Source organism: Suncus etruscus, chromosome 15 (assembly GCF_024139225.1).
Source record: "Suncus etruscus isolate mSunEtr1 chromosome 15, mSunEtr1.pri.cur, whole genome shotgun sequence".
Classification (NCBI taxonomy): Eukaryota; Metazoa; Chordata; class Mammalia; order Eulipotyphla; family Soricidae; genus Suncus; species Suncus etruscus.
In genome coordinates this window covers 75502895-75523554 of record NC_064862.1, presented here as the reverse complement: position 1 = coordinate 75523554, position 20660 = coordinate 75502895, and the positions used below count along the sequence as shown (strand labels likewise).

The following is a 20660-nucleotide window of genomic DNA, read 5'->3' as shown; positions in this document are numbered from 1 at the left end:
ACATTGTTGGGGAATTCAGCATGCCTTGGGGGAGAACAGTCCATTGAAACATCTGCAGGGATGGGTATTATTGAGAGAAGGAACAGAGAATGCAAAACATTTTTTATCATCTGGGTGGATAAGAATATGGTAGAAGCAGTCTTTCAGATCAATTATAATTAGTGGCCATTCCTTTGGAATAACTACAGGTGGGGGCCGGGCGGTGGCGCTAAAGGTAAGGTGCCTGCCTTGCCTGCACTAGCCTTGGACGGACTGCGGTTAGATCCCCTAGTGTCCCATATGGTCCCCCAAGCCAGGAGCAATTTCTGAGCACATAGCCAGGAGTAACCCCTGAGCATTACCGGGTGTGGCCCAAAAACCAAAAAAAAAAACAAAAAACAAAAAACAAAAAACCTACAGGTGATGGTAAACCAGTCTGCAATTTGCCCATAGGTATCGTGGATAAATTTACAGCTCTAAGATCCATCAAAAGTCTCCATTTACTGGATTTCATTTTTATAGTGAATATAGGCGAATTCCATTAAAAAAAAGATGGTTCAATATGTCCTAAACTTAGTTGTTCCTCCACTAATTCTGTCAGCACCTTTAATTTATCAGTTTTAAGGGGCCACTGACCTGTCCAAATTGGTTCGTCAGCTTTCCATTTTATTTTTATTGGTGCTGGTGTTTTTATGGTAGTGGCCCCTACTAAATATTTTGGGTTTTTAAATCAAAAGAAGGTTCGGGCTCTTCTGGAGCTAATGGAATGTGGAATTATGCTTTCCACTGTTTGTGTAGGTCACAGCCCTACAGGAATGGTGAAAATGGGCCCACGTGAGGTCTGATTATCACTTTTTGATTTTCTGGGCCGTAAAATATCATAGTCCTCGTACTCAACAGACAGGAGCTCAGGCCTCCTACTTTTTCTAGCGAATACGGGATTTCCTGAAGAGGCCAATTTTCTGGCCATTCTTTATCAGAAATTACAGTAACCTGAGCACCCGTATCTATCATGCCGTCAAAGGGATGCCTTTCCAAGTGAAGTTTGATCACTGGTGTTCATCTTCAAATTTAGTAACCAGAGCCACAATTGGGTTTTGAGCAACACCCGGATCGGTGCTTCCAAAACCTCCAATTCTAGTTTTATCTGAAATCCCAAATTTGACATAAGGCACGATTACTATCTGGGCAATCACTTCTCCTTTTTTAAAGGTCCATGTAACTGGTATGGTAATAACTACAATGATTTCTCCCATAGAATCTGAGTCAATGACACCAGTAGTTACTGATATACCCTTTATGTTGAGGGAACTTCTGCCAAGAATCAAACCAATAGTATCTGGGGGTGGCGGGACCACAATGCCAGTTTCTAACATGTAAGGGCATGCTTCTGGGTAAATTGTTATGTCCTCTGGGCATAATATATCTAATCCAGTGCTCCCTGATGTGGCGTGAATTAATTCCCTTATAGTGATGAATTTTCTTGGGTTCAGCTTGGAAGGATTATTGTCTGTGAACTTTGCCCCTGATTTGGAAAGGCCTGGGGGGAGGCCCTGTGGGCGTTTCCCTGCATCTTGTATGTGTGCCCTTGAGGAGCTGAATTTATAAGAAGATGGCAATTCCTTTTGATATGCCCCTGTTTTCCACAATGGTAGCAGACAATTTGCCTCCTGGGGATTGTGTTGAAACCTCTTCTTAGGTTAATATCAATGAGGTTACCGGATTTACTGAATTTTCGTCAGAAAGATTTCTTTATTATTCATACTGGTTTTAGCCTCACCATTTCTACACTTTCTATTTCCTAAATACCAGCCAACACCTATGCTCACAGTAACAACGTGAGCCAACACAGAAATTCCACAAACTATGATGGCTGGAGACAATGCAATTTTCATTTGAAATATAGACCAAAATCATCCAGCTGCAGTGATGGTCCTTAGATCAAAACCAATTAGTTTAAAACAAAATAGAATAATCCATTTGTATAATAGAGAATCAATGTGTAAGCAAAAAGGTGGCAGAATCCACATGACTAACCACAGAAACCATTTAATGGTCAGCAGAGGAAATTTCCAATGAAGTATTTCACTTACAGTTATTGAGGGTTTAGGTTCAGCCTGTCCAGGCGCCATAATGTTGCAAGTCATCCCCTGAAGAGGTTGACTGATGGAGGTATGGAGGATGAGGCCTTTCTCCTCCAGCTCGGATCACACGTCTATTACCCTGTTCAGTTGGTGGTTCTGAGGTGAATGCGGCGGGAAGAAAGCCAACAGGCAGTCAGGCTTTCGAAGAAAACAGCTCTTTATTCCGTGAAGAGGCCGAAGCCAAAAGGCCTAAGAATAGGCCACAGGAAAAAGCCTCTCGCCTTCCACAGACCCTTGCTTTTATGCCCCAGAATCAGGTTCCACCCAATGGTGGGAGCAGAATCAGGTACCACCCTAGGGTGAGAGTCGAATGCCAGGTCACACACTAGGGTAGGGCACAATCACCAGTCAGGGTCAGTAACATAATAATCCCATTAAAATGTTTACATACACAACACTAAGTGATATGGTGATGAGCACTGTAAAAAGAGTCTATGGTATTCAGATGCCTTATCCAAGGATCTCTCTGTAGAGTGTAGAGTGATATTAGAAGATATAGGCAGATAAAATTAGATGAAAAGTGAAGGATTTAAAATATTTGTTAAGGCATTACAATGAGCACTGTATTAGGAGACCAACAGAAAATACCACTAATGTAAAACTAGGTATCCAAACTATATCTTCGTGGATCATTATTAACAGAAGCATTAAGATTATTATAAACATACATAAAAATTAAGGCACTAAAACATTCTAATGATGAGTACTATAGTGGGAATCCACATCCTGCAGCTGTTTTTCTGTTGGTTAAAAAATGTAAACATTAGATTATTATTATAGACATCTCTAAGGTGCATCCAGTTAAACATCTGCTAATTTAAAGAGTTATATTCATAGCACTTGGGTTTTGGCCTGCATCCTGCAGTGCATGGGACCACTCCTGACTTACAGGTGTTGGGGCCACAGGATCTCCCCTGTGGTCAATGTAGGTTCGATCCCTGCTATCCCATGTGGTCACCCAAGCAAGGATAGAAGTAAATGATTCGTGCAGAGTCAGGAATAACCCATGAGCATAGCTGGGTGTGTGACCTTAAAAAAAGAAAGTTGGGCCAAAGTGATAGTACTACAGGTAGAGCATTTGCTTTACACATGGCTGTCCTAGGTTTGATCCTCAGCATCCTATATGGTCCTCAGAGCTGACCAGGAGTAATTTCTGAGTGCAGAGCCCTGAGTGCCTCAAAACAAAAACAAAGGAAACAAGTAAAATTTCCTGAGCTCCACAAGTGATCCCCGAGCACAAAATCAGGATTAAGTCTTAAACATCACCCAGTTTGGTCCCATAAAAAAAAAAACCAAAACAATAATTGCAAAGTATTATTACATTTTATTTCACAGTAGACATTCCTATAGACAGTCATACATCAATGACACCTGAGGTTTGTATGAAAGATTGTTCACCAAAATGGCAGAAGTGCAAATTGAAGTTCTCATCATTATTTGGGAAATTTCCCAATTACTTTTGTTTTGGGGGAGGTTACACACGGTGGTGATCAGGGGTTATTCCTGGCTTTGTGCTCAGAAACTGCTCCTGGCAGATTTGTGGAACCATATGGGATGGCAGGAATCTAATTCAGGTTTGTCCTGTTCGGCTATATTCAGGGCAAATGCCCTACTGCTGTGCTATCACTCTGACCCCTCAATTGCTATTATTAATTATTACAATTTTTTACAAGCAGTAAAATATGACTCGGTTCCTCTCTGCCCCAATTTCCAGTCACTCAAGGACAACTATAATGAGTCAATGCTCAACTCCAGAGGGGCTGAGGGCCACCGCAGTCAAAATGTTGAAGCTCAAAGGTCATTTGGGCACACTCAGAGGAATTCCAGGTCCTTTAGGCAATACCCAGAGATCTAAGGGGCACAAGGGGTGTGTGTGTGTGTGTGTGTGTGTGTGTGTGTGTGTGTGTGTGTGTGTGTGTGTGTGTGTGAGTGTTGGTGTGTTGGTGTGAATTGAATTCGGGGTCTCCACTATGTGCACCAGTTCCATGAGACTGGCCAGTACTACCCTGGTGGCTGCTGCCCTAGGACGGGCAGATGAAGGACAGAAGCATGTCCACCTCATTACGCACAATGAGCCTGTCTGGGTGGATTTTATCGGGCAGAGCCAGACTGGAAGTCATGGCCCAGGTGTCCACGAAGGCCACAGGAAGGTGGCGGAAGGCAGCTTGCAGGAGCCGGTTCAGCAGCAGCATGAACCAGTCACTGCCGTACACAGACTTGTAGCCTGTGTTGGCCAGTTTGATGACCACCAGTGTGCGGGGCTCCCGTGCCAGCAGTGCAACCACTGCCGCCCTGATCCCCTCCAGGCGCCGTGTGAAGATGGACGGGGAGAAGGTAGTGAAATGGGCACCCAAGCCCAGCACCACCACAGTGTGGGGTCCGCCTGCTAGACCCCCCAGCTCCCGGGCCACCGAGTGCAGGGAGGCTACAGGGGTGCGTCGGGAGCGAAGAGGCCACTTGTGAGCCTGCCAGTGCAGCACGATGGCCCTCGCCGTGTCCACCGCCATCAGGGTCCCTGTCTGGTAGGTGACGTGAAGATTCACCGGCTTCAGGGCTGCGAGAGAGGAAATAGAGTTTGAGGGGGTGGGCAGCTCATTTACAAGTGCTTCCCGAGCACATAGCCAGGAGTAGCCCCCAGCATCCCCTGGTGAGGGACTTCAAGCCCCCCCAAAACTAGGTGCACTATTTAATACAATGGCAATCCCCTAAAAGGGGGGCTAGAGAGATAGTAAGGGAGAGGAGCTTGTCTTGGTGCTATTGATGTTTGTTTGATCCTTGGCATCCCATAGTATCCCAGACCCCTAGTACCACTAGGGGCCACTGCTAGCTCAGCCCTCTATTGTCTATTGTCCCAAAGAAACAACAAACAATTGGAAAATAGAAACCTCAGGGCGACAGGATTCTTGAGACACAGCTGGTAGAACAACTGTGTTCTAAGAAATGATTATCCAGTTAAAATGTCCACCAAGGAAGCAAAAACTTTCAAAGGAGAAAGATCTGAACCATGAAAGACATTGAGTTCTGGGGAGTAACTCAGAGGGCAGGAAGTATGTGTTGAAGCCCAATTTGATCCCCAGCATTGGATGCCACCCCAAGATCTGCTGGGTCTAGTTCTGGTAGCCCCTGAGCACTGCTGGTCTGTGTGACCCCAAATACTTCTGAACATGAAAACTGAACCATCAGGCCTGATACAGACCTGGACTGACTTTCACAGGAGCAACCCTGGGACTTCATGGGGACAAATTAGGGGGAGACTTTCACACCTCCTGAAATATTGGAGTTTTGAAAAAAGTACCAACTGGGAATTATGGAGGCAAAAAGGCACAAATAACTAAAATTTGAACCACTTATTTATTTATTTTGGGTTGGGGACACACCCAGCAGCCAGTTCTCTGCTCAGAAATTTCTCCTGGCAGGCTTGGGGGACCCAATGCGATGCCGGAAATCGAATCTGGTCAGCTGCATGCAAGGCAAATGTCCTCCCCTCTGTGCTATCATTGCTCGGGCCCCTTGAGGAAAGCTTTTTAAAAAGTTTTTCCTCATTGAGCCAGAGATATATAACAGAGCGGTAGAGCGCTTGCCTTGCAAGCAGCCAACCCAGAACTAAAGGTGGTTCAAATCCTGGTGTCCCATATGGTCCCCTGTGGCTGTCAGGAGCAATTTCTGAGCAGATAGCCAAGAGTAACCGCTGAGCGCCGCCAGGTGTGGCCCAAAAACAAAACAAAATAGTTTTTATTCATTGAGTATTGTAGCAGGTCAGCCCCTGAAGAGGTGGACTGATGGTGGGATGGAGAATGAGGCCCTTTTCTTCCAGCTCGGAGCACGCGTCTGCCACCCTGTCTAGCCCACGGTTCTGAGGTGAAACGGCGGGTAAACAGCTCGCAGACAATCAGGCTCGTGGAAATATTTGCTTTATTCGGATGGACAAAACTGAAGTCCAAAGACTCCGATTCAGTTCCAGCCAGCAAAAAGCCCTCGCCTTCCACAGACTCCTGTTTTTATACTCCAGAGTCAGGTCCCACCCAATGGTGGGATCATATACCAACCAATGGTGAAAGCAGAATCAGGTCCTACCCTAGGGTGGGGGCAGAATGCCAGGTCACACCCTAGGGTAGGGCACAGATTAGGGTGAGCAACATAGTAATCCCCCAAAATATTTACATACACAACAAGTAACCGCTGAGCGCTGCCAGGTGTGGCCCAAAAACAAAACAAAATAGTTTTTATTCATTGAGTATAATATTTGCTGTTGGCTTGTGGTAAATGGCTTTGGATATATTAAAGAAAATTCTTTCAATTTCCGTTTTGCTGAGTTATATTATTATTATTATTATTATTATTATTATTATTATTATTAGATGCTGGATCTTATCAAATGCTTTCTCTGCATTTACAGATTAATCATATGCTTTTAATTTTTTATTGATATGGTGTAGTGCATTGATTGACTGCATATGTTAAACTATGTTTGGTAAAAGAAAATGGAACTTTTATTTAGAAAAATTGGAAGGGTCTTAGTTTGGTATTATCTGAAAGATTGGGTTCATACGCGCTCGTGTGTGTACGAAAGAGAGAGAGAGAGAGAGAGAGAGAGAGAGACAGACAGACAGACAGACAGACAGACAGACAGACAGACAGACAGACAGATAGACAGATAATCTTTTTGGTTTGGGGCCACCCCCAGCAGTGTTTTAGGCTTATTCCTATCTTTGCACTCGGGGACCACTCCTGGTGATACTTGGGAGAAATATAGGCAGTGTCAGGGATCAAATCTAGGTTGACTGCATGCAAGCCTTACCTGCTATACTGTCTTCCCAGCTCTGAAATTGTGTATGGGGCTATGTTTTCTGTCCTGTAGGCTCCTTAAGTCTAGTGAAGTAGACTGGAGTGGAAGCTTGATGGTTGAATTACATCAACTAGAATCCCAGATCCTGCCGGGATTCAAGCCTTTGCTTCATGCCTCTGGGAGAGATCAGAGTCCACCCCTGTCCACCTTTTGGGTCTGCTCTCAACCCCCTCCCTGGTGCTAGTTCTGTTTCCACCACTCACAGGGTACTGTGTCCCGCAGATACTCCCACCACTGGCGCAGCGTTGAGTTCCCCATCATGTGCACCTCATGGCCGGCCAGGCAGCCCAGGATGCTGTCAGCAGAGGAGAAAGAGCGGCTGGAGCAGGACAACGAGTACCACACATCTCCATAGTAGAAGCCGGACGGCCTTGAGTCTGGGAGCCCGGGGAGACAGGGATGATGTGGGGCCAGAACTACTGGAAAGGTGGAAACAGAACTGAACAGGCAGCATACTCACTCAGATGCCTTTTATAGAGTGCATTCCATTTTTCACACACACACACACACACACACACACACACACACACACAAAAGTGACATTGTTCTAGTGTGTAGATGTGGGAGACGAGTTCCCCTACAGTGTTGGGGTTACCAGAATATCCCAAAGATGTTCAGGAAGCCTGGCAGTGCCAGGAGCAACCCCAGCCAGGAGCACCCCCCTGCAGGCCAAGCAAATGCTCCAACCCTGAGGTTCTCTCCTCAGTAAAAACTTTTCTTTTCTCCCTTTTTATTTTTTTTTTATTTTTTTTTTTTGAGTTGCACCCAGAATACCTCTGGGCTCACTTCCAGCTCTACACTTAGAGCTCTCTCCTGATAGACTCAGGACCATATGGGATAACGATGATTAAATCCGGCTTGGCTGCATGCAAAGCAAGAGATCTCCTTGCTGTGCTGTAACTCCAGGCCAGGAAATTCTACTCTTACCTCCTTATTTATTATTATTATTATTATTATTATTATTATTATTATTTTGGTTTTTTGGTCACACCCGGTGACACTCAGGGGTTACTCCTGGCTATGCACTCAGAAATCATGCCTTGCTTGGGGGAACCATATGGGACACCAGAATCGAACCCAGGTCAATCCTGGATCAGCCGCGTGCAAGGCAAACGCCCTACCACTAAAGTATTACTTCTGCCTCACCTCCGTTTCTTTTTTTGTTAGTTTTGTTTATTGTCCTGTTTTAGAGTCACACCAGCAGTGGTCAGGAGTTACTCCTGGTTCTGCACTCAGGAAGGCAAATGCCCTCGCTGCTGTACTATCACTCCAGTTCCTCTTACCTCTATTTCTGAGTGTGGGAAACAAAGCCACTGAGAGGCTAACCATAGTCACATGACCCCTCATCAAGAAGAGTGAATGACTAAACTTGGATCTGAACCTGAAAAAATCTGGTGGCAGCCCACACTGCTAACCACAGCTCTAGTGTTGGGGTATAGGTGCATATGTGTCCAGGAAGGGGACTCCCTTGACCCAAGTCAGGAATACAAGTGCCTAGAATCTTCTCCTCACCACCACCCCCAGGATGTGGCCACCCCACTCACCCCTGCTGCTCTTGTCTTTGTCATTTTCTCTGACCCAGATGGGGGGCATGCCTTGAGGAAGCACTTTGTCTGTCACATTCCTGGAGAAACATCAAGAGTGACCCTTTATCGCAGGCATCAGAGCGAGCAAATATCCAAGATGGCTGAGCAAGTGCTGCCTGGAATTTTGGCCTCAGCTTTGTTCCAGAAGGATTCTCATAATCTGGGAAAGAGACTTCTTAGTCTTTCTTTTCTGAAACTGGATTTAAGAACAAAGGAGGAGCAGAATCTGTCCTCCCAACCCCACACATCAAAACTCAGACTGTAGGCAATAGAAACCCCAATTCTTAAGTGTGGGCTGTGCATAGTGAGGTCCAAAAAAGTACTCTTGTGAGGTTGGGGTATACAAGACACCACGTCTTGAGAGAGGCAGGCAATGGTTGACACCACAGTTCAGATAAGCTGCTGTAAGTTTGCTGCTTTGTTTTTCTTGTAAGCTCTTCACACACACCCCAAAGGCCAGTCTCCTGGTAAGGAAAACATTCTAAAGCCATAAAACAAGGACTCAATCAATCTTTCTTAACACTCATCCAAGGAAAGAAAGAATAAAAAATTCATTGTAACATGGCATTCTGAAGAGGCCCCAGAACAGAAAACCTACATTAGATTAAAAGGAAAGAAATCGGGCCCGGAGAGATAGCACAGCGGTGTTTGCCTTGCAAGCAGCCCATCCAGGACTAAAGGTGGTTGGTTCGAATCCCGGTGTCCCATATGGTTCCCCGTGCCTGCCAGGAGCTATTTCTGAGCAGACAGCCAGGAGTAACCCCTGAGCACCGCCGGGTGTAGCCCAAAAACCAAAAAAAAAAAAAAAAAGGAAAGAGATCTGGGGCCAGAAAAAGCATATAAGTTGAAGGTTCATGCTTTTTTTGTGGCCAATCTGGCTTTGATCTGGCAGCACTCCATGGTGTTCTGAGCATCTTGGTTGCATTTCTGGAGGCCTTTGAGCACTGCAGGGTGTGGTACTTCCACCAGGGTGGCCCCATGAATCCTCAGAACTGAAGGGCAAAGGTAACACTGTGCATTCTTGGGATATTTATTGACCCACTAGCCTTGTTAGATGTGAATCTCTGGTGGCTTGGAAGATTCCCTAACAACATCCCCAAGGGCAAAGAAATCTAAATAAACATAAATGTTAGTTACTACTAAGGCATCCATGTTGGTTCAGGAATTACGATCAATATGCCAGGTTAGCATAAGCCATAAAAGCATAAGGAAAGTAATTATGGGGACTTGGAACCATCTATTGTTACCTTTCTTGCTATATCGAAAGCTGTTCTCTGCAGAGTCAAGTCATAAAAAAAAATTTCACTATTTTACAGGTGTTTATCCAAGAAAAAATATTTGCCTGCAAACACCTTCTGTTCATAGAGACTTTACTTAAGAGTCACCAGTTGGGGAACCATACAGATGGTCATTGTTCAATCCATTGAACTAAATCTACATGTTGCCTCTAAGAGACATTTTACTGGGGCCGGCGTGGTGGCGCTAGAGGTAAGGTGTCTGCCTTGCCAGCGCTAGCCTAGGACAGACTGCAGTTCGATCCCCCGGCGTCCCATATTGTCCCCCAAGCCAGGAGTAACCCCTGAGCGTCACCGGGTATGGCCCAAACACACACACACACACAAAAAAAAAGAGAACCTAATTTATGTTTCTGTGTCAAGGCATGCAGCATGCATGTCTCCATTATTAGGGAAGCACGCACCAGACGTGTCTTTTGGCTTTCCTGGTTCAGTGCCTAATTTCCTCCCAAGAAATATTTTAGCCAGAAGGCCTGTTGGAGAAATCAATCATAACCCCTGCATGGATTACTGGCTATATTTCTGACATGGCTGTGACATTATATATATCTTTACTTTTATTTATTTGACTTCATCTCCCTTGCTTTATCTTGCAATCTTATAGAAATTTTCAGCGCCAAAGACTGCAAAATTCCCCGCTGGCTGGTATATTTGCAACCCAAAGGTTGAGCCCAGACAGTTCCCAGCAACTTGCTTTTTCCTGCTCTCAGCTTCATGGTGCTAACAATAGCTTCTGCCTTTTATGAATTCTACTTTCAGGAGGCTGCAAACTTCTTGCAAACCAGAACACCTCCATCTCATGTTCCGCCTTACCTCTAGCAGGGCTCTTTCTCACCTACATTGAGTAGTTATTTGATATGTAGTTCTAAGGTCCAGTACCATTGTGTTGTCCCTCCTAAGGATCCTCTGCCCTTTGTTTCCCTGAAAATACCTTGCATACCAGAGTTGTACTTAAAATGTCATCAGCTGAAAAGTTAAGTTTGTCTCTCGTCTCATAGCCGTGGGTCCCCATACAATGCATTTTTTGTTTTGTTTTGTTTTTCGGGCCACACCCGTTGATGCTCAGGGGATACTCCTGGCTAAGCACTCAGAAATTGCCCCTGGCTTGGGGGAAACCATATGGGACGCTGGGGGATCGAACTGCGGTCCTTCCTTGGCTAGCGCTTGCAAGGCAGACACCTTACCTCTAGCGCCACCTCGCCGGCCCCCATACAATGCATTTTGTGTTGTCTCAATTATTTCATATTTCATATTCGTCCGCTCGTGTACTCGTTTTTCTCTCGTGAAAGTACTATGACCCAAGAGAATTGCTGAGATGCATCATGTCCACACCATTTCTATTTGTTTGTTTGTTTGTTTTTGCATTACACCCAGCAGCCCTCAGGAATGAGGATTGCTCTACCATCAGAAATCACTCCTGGCAGGTTCGAGGAGACCATATGGAATACCAGGGATCAAATCTAGGTCAGCCATGTTCAAGACAACTGCCCTGCCCGCTGTGCTATTGCTCAGGCCCATATTCTCTTTTTTTATGCCCTCTTTAAAAAGGAGAACCAGCCTGGGGTCGTGAGAGAAAGCTAGTGGCAGGTGTGAAATGACTGCAAGGACTGAGGGAATCAATAGGGGACGTGATTTCTCTCAGGGCAGTGGCTATAGTCCCTTGAGCTACACATTTACCAAAACTCTGACCAGCCTATATGAAATAAGCATCTTTCACAGTATGTCACATACAGGCCACTGTTTCATATTGACAAAAAGTCATCATAGCCAATAGCTCAGATCACAGGGTTTGAGCAGTTAAGAAAGGCAGTTATCAAGGAAATGACTAAGAAAACTTTCCCAGAAAAGCTGTCCCCATCCTTCTTACCAGTCCAGAAGGGCATTATTCTGTGGTGTAGTCACAGTCCAGTAACTCCCAGAAGAATGTCCAACTAAAGCATCGCAAGGCAGAGTCGGGGCATGGGCACAAAACCAGGGCTCCCCCGAGTCCACATCTGTGTACTGGCACACAGGCCCCTTTGCATTAGTCAATTGGGGGTCCACGTTGCAAGTCACAACCTCCTCGTGTCCCGACTGTCCTCGGAAATAGCCTTTGAAGTCCATAGTGGCCCTTTTCTCCCTCCAGACTCTCCGCAGAACTCCCACAGCCTCGCTGGAGTGAATCAACCGAATGTGCACAGAGGCCTGGCCAGCCCAGAGCAGGGGGAAGGTCAGCAAGTAAGTCCCATTCTCCAGGTCCTCAACTTCTCCCGGGGCAGCAGCCTTCAAGTCTGGACCCAACAGTTGAGCCCGGAACAAGTCCCCACCATGGTGCTTGGGCCGGCCCCTGTGGTCTCTGGCTACCAGGATGACCTCCAGGAAGCTGCCCATGGCATAGCTGTCCTGAGTGTGGTTTCTCAGGTGGTAAGTGGAGGTCTGGGGGCTAGTAGAGGCCAGAAAATCCCTCGGATCGCCCGGGGTAGGAGGCCAGTAGAGAAGAGAGGTCAGACTGACGAGCTCTGAGGTCAAGTTGAGGAGTGTGAGGGATGTAGGAGCAGCTCTATATGCCTGGAGGATTTCGGGGAGGTGGAAGGTGGTGACATCTGGCCAGTAAATCTTTAAACAGAACATCTGTGGGTAGAGAATAGGAAGCTCATAGTGGCTTGTGTTTCTCTCATATCTTCTGGTGATGGAGATTTCCATTCACCAATGTCAGACCCCACTGCCAAGTCAGACTCCAAAGTCTTGTCAGCCTATTACTGAGCAGACTGACTTATGATGAACAAAACAAACCAGATACCAGAGAACCCCCTTTAAAATTCCTTTTTGATATTACCCAAGAGATAATTATGGGCTAGAGAGATAGTATGAGGGCAAGGGGCTTGCCTTGATGTGGTCCATCTTGGTTTAATTCCCAGCACAGCATAGGGTCCCTCCAGCCCAACCCAAGCACGGAACCAGGAATAAACCCCAAGCACCATTGGTTGTGTACTCAAAACAAAAATAAACAATGTCTGTATAGCAAAGAAAGAAAGAATCAGGGTACAAAGGGAATCTACAAAGTGGGAGAAAATAATTTCAAACTACATATGTAATAATGGCTTAAATCACATTTGTTTTTTTTTTTTTTAAGAAGAAAACCTCTTATAACTCGAAAGCAAAACACCAAATGATTAGAAAATGAATTAAGGACATGAACATCATTTCTCCTGAGGACATAAAAATGGTCCTGGGTTCATGAAAAGATCTTCAAAGTCATTAATGCCTGGAAAATGATATCAAAACTACACCTTACATTAGTTAGGGAGGCTACTTTCAAAAAACAAAGACCATGGGCTGGAGTGATAGTACAGTGGTAGTACAGTGATAGTACAGCCTTGCATGCTGCCAACACAGGATGGAAATTAGAAGTTAATTACAAAGGGACACAGAAGAAAAACTTTAACACCTGGAAGTTAAACAGCTCACTACTGAACAATCAGTGGGTCAGAGGGGAAATCAAAAGATTCCTGGAAATAAATGCAAATGAGGACACAAATTATCAGAATTTGTGGGACACAGCGAAAGTGCTACTAAGGGAAAAATTTATAGCTTTGCAAGCACACATCAGGAAGAAAGAAGGTACCTACATAAATAACTTAATGACACAGCTTATAAAATTAGAAAATGATCAACAAAATGAACCAAAAATAGGTAGGCAGAATCTAAGATTCTGCTTAGAGCAGAAATCAATGAAGTAGAAATTCATAAACAAATCTGAAAGATTAACAAAAGCAAAAGTTGGTTCTTTGAAAAAATAAACAAGATTGATAAACCACTGCAAAACTAGGGACTACATTGAGAAACTTTATGCCAGAAAATATGAGAACCTAGAAGAAATGGATAAATTCTTAGAATTTTTGTTTTGTTTTGTTTTTGGGTCACATCTGGCAGCGCTCAGGGGTTTCTTCTGGCTCTATGCTCAGAAATTACTCATGGCAGGCTCAGGGACCATATGGAATGCCGGGATTTGAACCACCATCCTTCTGCATGCAAGGCAAAAATGCCCTACCCTGATGCTATCTCTCTGGCCTCAAATTCTTAGAATTTTATAATCTCTCAAAGTTAAATCAGGATGATCTAGCCTATCTAAATAGATCCTATTGAGGAAATTAAAATGCTAATTAATTAAAATGTTAATTAAAAGTCTTCCCAAAAACAAAAGTCTAGACCCAGATGGATTCATTAACAAATTCTGTCAAACCTTTCAAGAGGAGAGGCCGGAGAGATAGCACAGTGGTGGGGCATTTGCCTTGCATACAGCTGACCCAGGACCAATGGTTGTTCAAAATCTGGCATCTCATATGGTCCCTTCAGCCTGCCAGGAGAGATTTCTTAGCACAGTCTGGAGTAACTCCTGAGCTATGCCGGGTGTGATGCCCCTACCCCTCCCCCCCCCCCAAAAAAAAAAAAACCTTTCTAGAGGAGTTACTACCAATTCTTTCAGGCTCTTTTAGGAAACTGAAGAAACAGAAACACTCCCAAATAGTTTTTATAAAGCTAATATCACCTTGATACCAAAACCAGACAGAAATGATGAAAACAAACAAACAAACAAAACAAACAACAACAACAAAAAAATCAGACCAATATCCCTGATGAACACAGATGCAAAGATCCTCAACAAAATTTTAGCAAATAAGATCCAATGCCTTATCAAGATGGTCATACACCATGACCAAGTAGGTTTTATTCCAGGAATGCAAGGATGGTTTAACATACATAAATAAATCAACATAATACACCATATTAACAAAAAGAAAAATAAAACTATATGATCCTATCAATAGATGCAGAGAAAGCATTTGATAAGGTCCAATACCCATTCTTGATAAAAAGTAAAACTCAACAAGATTCTAATGGAAGGATCATTTTTAATATAGTCAAGGCCATTTACCATACATAATTCAATGGCAAATATTATTCTCAGTGGAGATAAATTAAAAGCCTTTCCTCTAAAATCTGGTACAAGACAAAGCTGCCCCCTCTCACCACTCCTATTTAACTTAGTATCATAGTGATTAGGCAAGAAAAAAATATCAAAGGCATCCTGATAGGAAAGGAAGAACTCAAGCTTTCCCTGTTTGAAGATAAGATGCTACTATATTTAGAAAACCATAAAGACTCTACAAAAAAGCTTCTAGAAACAATAGATTTACATAGCAAAGTGGTAGGCCATAAAATTAACATGTAAAAATCAATGGCCTTCTTATACAAAAATAATAATAGAGAAGAAATGGACATCAATAAAAACAATACCATTCACATTCTTACCCCACCTCATCTTCCTCTGTAACCTTACCTGAAGGTAAGACCTGCCCATTTCTGGGAGGGGTCTTTGGAAGGTAACAAAAGGTTTACCTGAGGGGCAGGAAAAGGATTTGAGGAAGGGAGATTGAGAGAGATTGAGCAACAGAGATGGAGCAAGATGCAGGGCCAATAATGAAGGTGGCTTGAAAGGTTATGAGAGGCCACACATGTGGTGGCTAGGACCTGAAGAAAGCTGATGTCTCCTGAAACCTGATGCTTGTGGATCATTTCCCTGCCACTATCCTGGACCCTCAGTCCCAGCTGCTGAAGAGGGTTGCAGGTGCATGGTCCAAGCTGGAGGAGAAAGGACCTCCATCCATCCCATCACCACCATCCATCACCACCCAGGTCTTTTAATACAACACACATCAGTGCCACAGAATCTCAAATACCTTGGTGTCAACTTAACTAAAGAGGTGAAGAACCTATAAAAAGAAAACTACAAAGCACTGCTTCAAGAAATAAAAGAGGACACAAGAAAATAAAGACACATACCCTGTTCATGGATTGGGAGGATTAACATCATTAATATGGCAATATTCCCCAAAGAATTGTACAAATTTAATGCAGTTCCGCTAAGGATACCATGACATTCTTTTTTTTTTTTTCTTTTCACCAATGCATTCTTAAAAGAAGTGGATCAAACACTCCTGAAATTCATTTGGAACAATAAACACACTTAATGCAAACCTTAGGAAAAAGAAGATGGTAGGTATCACTTTTCCTAACTTTAGATTGTACTACAAAGCAAAATGTATTTAAAAAACATGATATTGGAATAAAGACAGACCCTCAGATCAATGGAATAGACTAGAGTATTCAGAGAATGTCCCCCAGACATACAATCAATTAATCTTTGACAAAGGGGCAAGAAATGCAAAATGAAGCAAAGAAACCCCTTTCAACAAGTGGTGTTGGCACAACTGGTCAGCCATATACAAAAAAGTGAACTCAGACCTCCATCTAATACCATGCACAAAGGTCAAATCAAAATGGATTAAAGACCTTGATATAAGACCCAGAACCATAAAGTATATAGAAGAACATGTAGGTGAAACACTCCATAACATTGAGACAAAAGGCATCTTCAAGAAGGAAACATCACTGTCCAAACAAGTAGAAGCAGAGATAAACAAATGGGATTATATTAAGCTGAGAAGCTTCTGTACCTCAAAGGAAATAGTGACTACGATAGAAAGAGCACCCACAGAATGGGAGAAACTATTCACCCAATAACCATAAGATAAGGGGCTAATAATTAATATATACAAGGTACTGACAGAACTTAACAAGAAAAAAATCTAACTTCATTGACAGACACTTCCCCAAAGAAGAAAAATAATGATCAAAAGGCACATGAAAAAATGCTCCACATCACTAATCATCAGAGAAATGCAAATCAAAACAACAATGAGGTACCATCTAGTCCAGCCTTTATGGAAAACAATTTGGAAATTGAGCTCTCATATGATCCAGATATACTACTCCTTGGGATATACCCTAGGAACACAAAAACACAATACAAAAATGCCCTCCATATACCTATATTCATTGCAATGCTATTTACAATAGCCAGAATCTGGAAGCAACCAGATGCCAACAACAGATGAGTGGCTAAAGAAACTGTGGTATATATACACAATGAAATACTATGTAGCTATAAGGAAGAATGAAGTCACAAAATTTTTCTATACATGGATGGTCATGGAAAATATTATGCTGAGTGAAATAAGTTAGAGGGAGAGAGATAGACACAGAATAGTCTCACTCATCTGTGGGATTTAAGAAAAATAAAGACAGTATGCTAATAATACCCAGAGACAATAGAGATGAGGGCTGGAAGAATTGGCCCACAATATGATGCTTACCACAAAGAGTTGTGAGTGAAGTTAGAGAAATAACTACAGGCTGGAGCAATAGCACAGCAGTAGGACGTTTGCCTTGCATGTGGCCAACCTAGAACAGACCAGATGCTGGTTCGATTCCCAGTATCCCATATGATCCCCTGAGCCTGCCAAGAGTGATTTCTGAGCTCAGAGCCAGGAGTAACCCCTGTGTGCCACCGGGTGTGATTCAAAAACGAGAGAGACAGAGACAGAGAGAGAAAGAGAGAGAGAACTACACTAACAACTATCATGATATTGGTTGTGAGTGAGAGAAATACACTGCCTGTCTTAAATACAGGCAGGGGGTTTGGGGAGGAGGGAGATGAGAGGCACTGGTGGTGGGAATGTTGCACTGTGAAAGTGTTCTTTTTTAATCATTGAAACCCAAGAGAATCTAAGTAGCGCTGGGGATCAAACCCAGGTCAGATGTCTTATGCACTATACTCTCTCTGGCCCAGGCAGGGATTTTAATTCCTTGAATCTCCTACTACTTCTCTGTTAACAAGCAGAGCCAGGAGACCAGAAACTTCCATCTCTTCCCCTGACTCAAGACAGAACTAAACACCTCAAGACAAAGAGGTGAGAATCAAGGGAGCAGATGGTCCATTTTTTGCCCCTTTGGGATTATCCTGGAGTAATCTCACTGGAACTGAAGTCACAGTGAGCACAGAGATGGAAATGGGGCACTGCTACTGAAAAAAAGGCAGTAAATCAACATGAAGCAGGACTCTGAGGAACTGGCAGAAGTGAGAGCAATACTCACCCAAATCAGCAAAAACAGCCCCACAGCCAGGATCTTACACCACTTGACTTGCTCCATGAAAGAACCCATGGTGACTTGCTCTCTGCTTTGAAATGTTCTCCATGGATTTTGGACCTAGGTGAAGACAGATATACGGTATTTGTAATAAACACAAAACACGCCCACATTAACTTGTACATTTATACTGGTAACCAGGCGTGAGCAGACATGACAAGTGTAAGAAAGCAACTATACTTATTATTATTATTATTATTATTATTTTTTGCTTTTGAACCACACCCAGAGGCACTCAGGAATTACTCCTGGCTTTGCACTCAGAAATCACTCCTGGCAGGCTTAGGGGACCATATGGGATGCCGGGAATTGAACCTCTGTTTGTCTTGGGTAGGTCGTTTGCAAGGCAAAAGCCCTACTGCTGTGCTATCTCTCTAGCCCCCAAATGTACCATTTCTGCTTTGATACTACAAACTCTGTCAGGCTCTCCGTCTCAAGTATTATCCCATTCCCCATTCCTCCTATGTAACCTTACCTACTAGTAAAACCTGCCCATTTCTGGGAGGGGTCTTTGGGAAGGATCAATAGGTTTGCCTGAGAGGAGAGAGATTTCTGCAGGATGGATTGGGGGATTGAGAGAGATGCAGCAAGGGAGAAGCAGCAGAAGGAGAGATGACTGAAAGAGGCTGGATGTAGGGCTGATGATATCCAGCGTAAAAGGTTATGAGAGAAGCCACACCTGTTGGCTAGGACTTGAATAAAGCTGATGTCTCCTGAAACCTGTCTATGGATTTTCTCCGCGCTACCTTGAACTTTCAGACCTGCCGGCTGGAGAGGCCTTGTAGACACATGGCCTGGGATGGAGGAGAAAGGTCCCTCGATCCACCTCCATCCAGCCCCTTCCAAGGGCTTTTATTCAACATCAAGTACTTTGGGCTTGGCATCAAACCAAAATGGTAAAAACAAGCAAACACAAAGAAGAAACCAACTTTGCATATGCTAGATGTGGGTTTGATTCTCACATCCAATATTGTACCCCTGACTATCCAGGAGTAATTTCTGAGCACAGAGCCAGGAGTGACCCCTGAGCACTGTGGTTCCCAACAAAACCAAACAAAACAATAACTAGTGGGGCACAGCAAGACTTTGTAAAAATGAGTGTGATTTCTATGTCCAAGAGCTGTGGAAGGCTAAGGGAAGAGAGTCCAGAGAATAGGCATACTAGAAGAGCACTTACTCTACACACAGCTGACCTAGATTTAATCCCCAGCACTGTATATGGTCCCCAAACACCACCAGGTATGATTCCTGCAGATTCAGAAGTATGCCCTGAGCACCCATGGGGTGCTCTACCCATGGAGGTAAAGCATTTGCCTTGCATGCAGAAGGACAGTGGTTCAAATCCCAGCATCCCTCCATCCCAGCATATCCCTCCAGCCTGCTAAGAGCGGTTTCTGAGTGTAGAGCCAGGAGTAGCCCCTGAGCGCTGCCGGGTGTGACCCAAAAACCAAAAACCGGGGCCAGGAAGGTGGCACTAGAGGTAAGGTGTCTGCCTTGCAAGCGCTAGCATAGGACGGACCGCGGTTCGATCCCCAGCGTCCCATATGGTCCCCCCAAGCCAGGGGCGATTTCTGAGCGCATAGCCAGGAGTAACTCCTGAGCGTCAAACAGGTGTGGCCCAAAAAAAAAAAAAAAAAAAAACCAAAAAAAAAAATTCTTTCTTTCTTTTTTTCTTTCTTTCTTTCTTTCTTTCTTTCTTTCTTTCTTTCTTTCTTTCTTTCTTTCTTTCTTTCTTTCTTTTCTTTCTTTCTTTCTCTCTTTCTTCTTTCTTTCTCTTCTTCCTTCCTTCCTTCCTTCTTTTTTTCACACCCAACTTTACTATCACTTCAGCCCCAGCCCCTATACTGGATTTTTATTTCATGAAAGCAAGTTTCTGTTGTTTAATTTTCAGTGGTTCATGGTAATCTTAGTGACTGTTTTAAATCTCTTAAATCTGTCTTTTTAAATATATTGTAATGACAAGTATGTTCTAGTTGATTTGATATTTGATTGTGAACATTCAAAAGCCATTGGAAATCTATAAAACTTATTTAATGTTTTTGTTCAAGGAGAACTTAAAAAATATTTAAAGAGTGTCTAGATACATTTGTTTTCAAATGAACAGAGAGCAGTTTCAAATTTCTCCCTTCAAGAGTCTTAACACTGGTTTCTAGGCTGAGAACTTGGGAAGCTGAAGCCCCCTGAAAGGAGGTGGATGCAGAAGGAGGCACTTAAGAGAGATTTGAGTTAGCTTTTTTGCATGTGGTTGACCAACTGTCCCAACACTACTTATTGAAGAGGCTTTCCTTGTTTCACTTTGTGTCTCTTGCCCTTTATCAAAGATTAATTGATTGTATGTCTGAGGGTCATTCTCTGAATACTCAAGACTATTCCAGAGGTAAAAAGCGAGGAATAGCAAGAAAACACTCTTTTTATTAATTTTTTTCTTTATTTAAGCACCATGACTACATACATGATTGTAGTTGGGTTTCAGTCATAAAAAGAAAAACCCCTTCACCAGTGCAACCTTCCCACCTCCAATGCCCCCCATTTCCCTCCTTCTCCATCCCCCTGCCTGTATTCGAGACAGGCATTCTACTTCTCTCACTAATTAACATTGTCGTGATAGTGTAGTCATCTCTCTAATTAGAGTGGTGAGTTTCACATAGAGAGCCAGTCCTTACAGCCCTCATCTCTGTTGTCTCTTGGCACTATTATAATAATGTCTTTAATTTTTCTTAAAACTCATAGATGAATGAAACTATTCTGTGTTTATCTCTCTTCCTCTGACTTATTTCAC

At 43.5% G+C, this 20660-nt stretch overlaps 2 protein-coding genes across 3 annotated transcripts in view; one reads left to right on the top strand and one right to left on the bottom strand.

Moving 5' to 3' along the window:
• MEPCE (methylphosphate capping enzyme) overlaps positions 1-20660 on the top strand; it is a 372004-nt gene that overhangs the window by 197143 nt on the left and 154201 nt on the right. The gene's annotated exons all lie outside the window — the stretch shown is intronic.
• LOC126029959 (NXPE family member 3-like) lies at positions 4131-17896 on the bottom strand. The gene is made up of 5 exons (XM_049788183.1): positions 17828-17896; positions 11718-12460; positions 8514-8593; positions 7173-7388; positions 4131-4677 (listed from the first exon to the last, which is right to left on the bottom strand). Exons 1-5 carry the CDS (start codon positions 17894-17896, stop codon positions 4145-4147), a joined length of 1641 nt encoding a protein of 546 aa, XP_049644140.1. The 3' UTR covers positions 4131-4144.

Coding starts and splice junctions, on each gene's coding strand:
- LOC126029959 (XM_049788183.1), bottom strand. CDS start 17,896: ATGGGTTCTTTCATGGAGCAAGTCAAGTGGTGTAAGATCCTGGCTGTG. Junction 12,461..17,827: donor GGCTGTTTTTGCTGATTTGG/GTGAGTATTGCT, acceptor CTCTACCCACAG/ATGTTCTGTTTAAAGATTTA. Junction 7,389..8,513: donor CAAAGACAAGAGCAGCAGGG/GTGAGTGGGGTG, acceptor CCACCTTTCCAG/TAGTTCTGGCCCCACATCAT.